At 31.7% G+C, this 6563-nt stretch overlaps 2 protein-coding genes across 4 annotated transcripts in view; one reads left to right on the top strand and one right to left on the bottom strand.

Annotated features, from left to right (window-relative positions):
- The window catches only part of app (Palmitoyltransferase app), a 32360-nt gene that overhangs the window by 2557 nt on the left and 23240 nt on the right, over nt 1–6563 (top strand). The window contains exons 2-4 of one of the 3 annotated variants that reach the window (XM_014421582.3): nt 1028–1428; nt 3710–3856; nt 3956–4082. The gene's annotated coding sequence lies outside the window, so the exon portion shown is untranslated. Of the gene's footprint in view, nt 1–818; nt 1429–3709; nt 3857–3955; nt 4083–6563 lie in introns of those variants that run through there. The other 2 variants (XM_014421583.3, XM_014421584.3) reach the window with 2 other exon arrangements.
- LOC106681329 (transmembrane protein 242) lies at nt 4415–6555 on the bottom strand. The gene is made up of 3 exons (XM_014421585.3): nt 6277–6555; nt 5942–6180; nt 4415–4766 (listed from the first exon to the last, which is right to left on the bottom strand). Exons 1-3 carry the CDS (start codon nt 6407–6409, stop codon nt 4611–4613), a joined length of 528 nt encoding a protein of 175 aa, XP_014277071.1. The 5' UTR covers nt 6410–6555; the 3' UTR covers nt 4415–4610.

Genomic DNA, 6563 nt, shown 5'->3' with positions numbered 1-6563 from the left:
TCACTACAAAAAATTAGTATACACTACAATAATCAGACCAATTTGGACATATGGAATTGAGCTCTGGGGCTCCACCAAACCATCAAATTCGTCCCGCATCCAATCGTTACAATCCAAAATCCTACGTAAAATCCTTGATGCTCCTTATTACGTCACAAATAAACTCATTCGAAAAGACCTTAACATCCCATTCGTTGCAGATTTGGCCCAAAACAGATATGCGTCATTTCATTCCGAACTCCTTAACCATCCTAACCCATTAATTCTTAATCTTTCATCCTTAACAATCCCTGATAATCCTCCGAGGCGTCTGAAAAGAAGATGTCCACGGGACCTTCTAATTTAAATTAATGTTTGAAGTGCCACCAATGGGTGGTTCCTTCCCATGATTTTCAAGTGTATATGAAACATATAACATATTTACTTATTGTATTTAATATTTGTACAGTTGTAAATCACATTAAATAAATAATTTTTAAAAAAATAAATAAAATTTAGGAACTTAACTTTTGGAATTAAGTAGATATGAATTATTTCAAAATTAACTTAAGTTCCATTTACCAAATCTCGAATTAAAACAGAAACTCAGAATTATGACAATAATAATGAAAAATCACCGAACTCTTAAGCACTGCATTATTAATGTGATGTTAAAATGTTATTACTATAATAATATATTTATGTTAATAAATATAAATACATTTTAACATATGCAAAAGGATTTATTTTTTTACATCTGTATACAGCATATTTACATGTTTTAAAATATCTAAGTAAATACAACTGTTTGGTGCTAACGAATTAACCATACTGAAAGTTCGTGGTAACCAACCTTATATAGTATAACCTTCTTTGTTTATTTATACGTTTTGTAGTTTTACGTGATTGATGTTAATTTTTAAGACTTAAAAAAAATGATTGAGATCAGATAATTACCCACAATGGAAGATAAAATACAGTCAAAATTATGTTTTTAACCCATTGTATAAAGTATCTGAGGATGGTCATGTTTTATATGCATTTATAGGAGTGAAAAAGAAAAGTATTAGAGGTATGGAGGTAAATGTTCTATAAGAAGACAGGATTAGAAAATATATATGATTTTAAAGCATACGGAATATCTTCGAACAAAGACAGTAGAATCCCTAAATTGTTTGAAAATGACATCGCTGGAAAACACATTATAGGAATGAGACGAGAAATGGAAGGCGACTACTCTCCAAGAAGCAATCTGAGAAAGTTTCCTCTTCAGTCACTTCTTACAGCAAATTGATATATCCCAAACTATTGGGTTTCGCTACGTTGCTTTGGTATGAATATTGATTCCCTACGTCCCAGATTTTGTCACGATGGATACGAAGCACTGAGGGAAAATCGTTCAAGAAAACCAAACTTTACGTCCAAACCGAAAATGAATTCCCACAGCCGGTATGTATACAAAATTATCACCATTCATCTATAGAGGGAAACCTCTTTTTTTTTTTCGGGAAGCCGTTATACCGTCTTATATCAAAGAGAGTGGGATAATCCTACTTTACCAAAAAGATCACACCCATGAAAGGAAGGTTTACGTTGAGGTTAATAGAAATGTCCGCCATTGTAATGTAAACTGTGCAAAGGGGCTAGTGATTGGCTCGTATTCTTCCCCAGCTCCTCTTCCACGCCTCGGAGAGGCACATAGGGCCTTTTTGGCTTCACTTTTTCTGTCAGCACATCCCCTCCATTATACTCCTTCCTCCTAGCTTATATCTAGAGAGTAAAAGGAAGAACAATGAACTTCTCTGTGTTTGTGGATTACCATAGTTACAAATTTTCGGAGTGAATACCTCATTTCCTACCAATAAATGTACTCTATATGATTGCACGTAAGTTTTTTTTTTAAGTGAACAATAAAACACTCTTAATTATCATGGTTTGTATAGGAAGCTCATTACTATATTTTAATTGTTTTTGGAAACACGTTCCATACCTATAACTGATACGTTGTACATATATGATGGCCTCATAAGTATGTCGAGGTTATCGTTTAGTCCTCCGAGAATATTTTGAGATCCGTTCATTTTAAATTGGAAGTGGAGGAGAGCCTACGAGTGATACGTTCACATTGGGCGTTTCACTTTATTCTTGCAGGCCAATGCCTATAGAAATAAAGAATTCACTTTATTCTTTCAGTTCATTGCGAAACAGGACCGTTTGTGGTCGAGCGAGTTAGAAGCGCGAACTACAACTGGTTTGTGATTTTAGCGCCGCTTCGAATTCGACTAGAGTGCCTATTTTATTTCTGGCGATCCGGAAATGAAAAACTTTGACCCCCCGCCATGGTTAGAATAGGGTGGTACCATACCATGGTGATGATAACCATACCATACCCCCTGTAAGTCAGAAATGACCAGGAAGGTGGTCATAAAAAAAAAATTCCATACGGATCGAAAGAGACTTTGATCAAGATTCTTATTGTTCGGCGTCTCATTTACAGCAAGCGTCAGTAATAGTATAGCACACTCATCAGTCTTGCTTTTGAATGACGACTGTCATTCTGACTGACCGTATAGAGATCAATTAAAGAGTATTTACCTTAAATCCTGATGGAAAGAAAAGCAAGTTCCAAGGATATTCACTCTTGATCAAAGGAGGGGAACCACCCTCTGTATGGTGGTATGTCCCTTCGGTCGTGTGGTGAACATTAGATCTTAAAGAAAAAAAATATGACTGAGAGAAATCTCGTATGGAAGAAAGACCCTAAGGGGGTTTGAAAACGGTATCAAAATAGTAGTAAAATTATCTGATCCATCAACCATTAAAACTATCTCTATTAAGTTCAGGACTTTTTCTCCGATATTCAAAAGTCTAAGCTTCTCAGAAATAATTGAACCTTCTCACATATTTTTACAAATAATGTTGAAGTTAAACCCCAATCTTTATTTTTCATTTCAATTTTTTGATTTTTTTTTCGGAATAGATTTATAGTTGTAATTCCATCAAACTTTTCACTATATATATATTTACTATTTATTTTTAATCGCTTGTAATTATTCAATAACTCGAAATTTACTTTGATTTTAAAAGTATTAAATTCTGATTGAGAGGTTGGGGAAAAATGAAAAGGACGTTTTTCCGAGCTTCTAAAAAAAACCTCAATTGAGAATGACCTACGTAAAGTCATTCTCTGGTATATTACAGCAACATCTTCCTGATAAGTATCTTAACGGAAGTCCCATTTTACGTTTCTTCACAAACGATTTTAACAATTTTGATATAACTCGTTATATCAATGTACAAATAAATAGTGGTAATTGTTTACTTTGGGTCCTCCTAAAAGGCGGTAAACCATTATTACTCAACCAGACTATACATTGATAACTGGAAGGTACCGGAAAAGTGGCCGAGGTGACCGATTTCCAAACTGTTTAAAAATGTAAAGAGAATTTTTTCCTCTTATCTTATTCTTATTAATTTACAGCACGAGACATCCTTAATAATTAATAATACTAATTTAACGATGAATATTTTGTTAGGTTGAAAACAAATTTCCGAAAATAAGAGTTGTAAAATAGATGTTTTTTTCTAAAATTTAAGATATTTATTTCCAAAATTCACCCAAATACAATTCAAAACAAGATTCGGGTGGATTTTGAAAAGAAAACTCACATTAAGTCATAGAATGTAATGGAGAGTGACAAAAAACAAGTTAATAAATAAATGTTTTCAGGTTTTCATGGTTTTTGTCATAACAGTCAGTTTTTTACTCATATAACTATAAATTAAAATGTAGCAAAGGGAAATATTGTCATCGTGAATAATAAAGAAATTTCTGTTATGAAATAAGCAAGGATTAGTTTCAGCCCAAATCATGGTGGTAAATACATGTTAATAAATAAATTAATATCCTCACAGCAAGATTTTTTAAAATATTGATAAAAATAATTATTTAAAATTTACAGACTTTTTTTTACAGGAAGGTCAATCTGCCTAAGTGGTTATTGTGGAGGAGCACCAATCTTATCTCCACTAGGTGGGCAAGCATTGAACTTTTTTAACAACTTACAAAACTGTTATCTCCATGCTAATTGGAAACACAAAAGGTAAGAATATATATTTTTTTAACTTTCAAATTATACATTTTTTTTTCTAATTTAAAATTCTGTGCCTACATAATTGACTAGAAATATATTTATGACTAATATTAACTTTAGTCCATACTGAAAACCTATTTATAAAAACCATTAAAACAAGAATGAAATAGTAACTAATTTTTTTTTAAAAATAAATTTTAATGTTTTTTGAATCTCATCTCAGGAAATTATATTTTCTATTAATTTATGATTAGAAAATGTAACTGAATTTAAATATTAAAGTACAGCAATAAAATCAATTTTGAAACAATTTAAGGTTAAAACCAACAATGCAGAATACATAACATTTTACAAAAAAACATTGTATTTACAACATATTTCACACAAAAAAATTATTACTAACTATTTTAATAGTTATAACATAATTGCTATCTACACTAAGTACAGGGGCAGTCTTATCGATTTTAAATACTATCAAAACTTACGATAGTAAAATAAATACATATCAGACAGTAAATCACACAAGACACTTTAACATTATCTAGAGTTATGCTGTGCAGTATCCTTCTGATATTCTTCAGAAACATAATTAAGAAGGTCATTCATACCAGAGAACTCAGTCCTTCCAATGGGGGGATTATTTTTTTTAATTTGAGGTAAAATACTGCCCATCTTATAGCGAAATTCTTCCAGCTAAAATAATAATTTATACAGTAATTAAATCAAATATAAATAAACATGAAGTAATACTTTATGAATTTAATCAAATATAATCTGAAAGGATTATAAAGAATAAGTGATCGACAGGTTAGTCAACCTATTATTGCCAGTCTGAAACTAAGACTGATTTCAAAGTTAACCTACTGGAAATTGAATTTGGATCACTTTTAACTAAAATCAAAACAACAGAAAAAATATATATATTTCAACGGAGAGGAAATTTATAACTGTAGCGTGAAACCACAATGCTTGGTTCAGGATAAAGAATAAAGGAATCTAGAAAAAATATTACAGAAGTTGACAATGTTCAAGTAGGTGGTGTAGTAAAGTTAAACTTCTGTCCAGGGAAAGAAGTTATGGTATTTTATAATTGGAAGAAAATAAATACAAGATAGACAGTACAAAGGTTATAAAAATCAAATTAACCATCTAATAAAAATGAATTGCTTATTTCACCATCTACCCCTTTATCGTTATTCATGCTAACTATAAATACATTTTATACTTAGAAAGTTGTAACATAGGAACCTCCTTCATTTTGTACCTAATATTCAACATTAACAATGTTTCTGGACATTAAGAACCATAAAACATGCTGGCAACCTATTAAAAAATGAACGACACATTTAAATAAAGTATAGCTACTTTTGAAGTAGCTATACCTTCAGTAACAGTTCCCACACACTACTCAAACATGCTGGGTGGGCATGAACTCACTTAGGAATCTTTCACAGTTCTGTATTTTGACAAACACCACCAGTCTTACTTACTGCATTAATTGGGCCACAGCTATCAACTTCTGCTTACAAAATAGATAGATTACCAACAGATCTTTTCAGTGGACATTGAGCCGAAATTCACATAAATATGAATCAATTATAGTGCCAGATAATAACTGATAACAATCATAGAATGTTTTGTCACTGTGTGAAGGTGTGTACACACCTACTCACAGTACCAATTAGTATTAGAGAACTAATACTAACTTCTAATATACCATAATAAAACAATAAGTGTCAAGTATCAAGAACAGTATAACTCCTTGAAAATACCAAACAAATGTAGAAAATTCAAACATGCATTAGGAATTGTTAAATATATTCATAATGTGCCCTATTTATTAACACATTATATCAACATTTACTAACATTTGTTGCCCCTGAAAGTGTCCAAACTCCGTAAGCAACCAATGAGCAACCAGAAACAGCATAAAATGTTCCCCATTTTAAAGCTCTCATAGCTAACTCCACACCAGTCTCTTGCAAATCCCTTGTAATGCGAGATCCTTTTTCAAACATTACAGGGTCCTTTTTCTTAGCAGCTGCAAGCGTCATTCCAAATGCAACTAATGCTGATACAGCAGTTACAGAAGTTAAAAATATGCCAGCTAAAACAAATATTGAAAATAATTCGAATAATAGACAAAATTAGAACAGATCAATGAAAATGTAGCTGACTGATGACAATATATTTCTAAGCAAACCTTTGAGACGGTAATTGACATCGTCTTTATCTTTCTTTGCCAATGTGTTATCAGGAACAGAATCACCAGTCAACTCCATTGAATTGCAAACACCCTGATTTGAAAACCAACTCAATGAAACCTTCCCTAACATGTGTTAACAGTTGAACAATAAATATAATGCATTGGAGAACGGTAGCATACTTTTATTAACTCTTTTTAAAAAAGTTAGTTAGTGTTCAATAAACTTTGGATAGGAGATAATCCATAGCTGAGTAATCTAAAATGGGCATGTCAAAAATTTACAG

The sequence above is a fragment of the Halyomorpha halys genome, unplaced genomic scaffold (genome assembly GCF_000696795.3).
Source record: "Halyomorpha halys isolate HHAL.00 unplaced genomic scaffold, Hhal_1.1 Scaffold327.1, whole genome shotgun sequence".
Taxonomy (NCBI): Eukaryota; Metazoa; Arthropoda; class Insecta; order Hemiptera; family Pentatomidae; genus Halyomorpha; species Halyomorpha halys.
Note: the sequence above shows the minus strand (reverse complement) of the source record. Positions and strands in the feature narration are given on the sequence as shown.

Coding starts and splice junctions, on each gene's coding strand:
- LOC106681329 (XM_014421585.3), bottom strand. CDS start 6,409: ATGTTAGGGAAGGTTTCATTGAGTTGGTTTTCAAATCAGGGTGTTTGC. Junction 6,181..6,276: donor TGTCAATTACCGTCTCAAAG/GTTTGCTTAGAA, acceptor TATTTGTTTTAG/CTGGCATATTTTTAACTTCT. Junction 4,767..5,941: donor CACTTTCAGGGGCAACAAAT/GTTAGTAAATGT, acceptor TTATTATTTTAG/CTGGAAGAATTTCGCTATAA.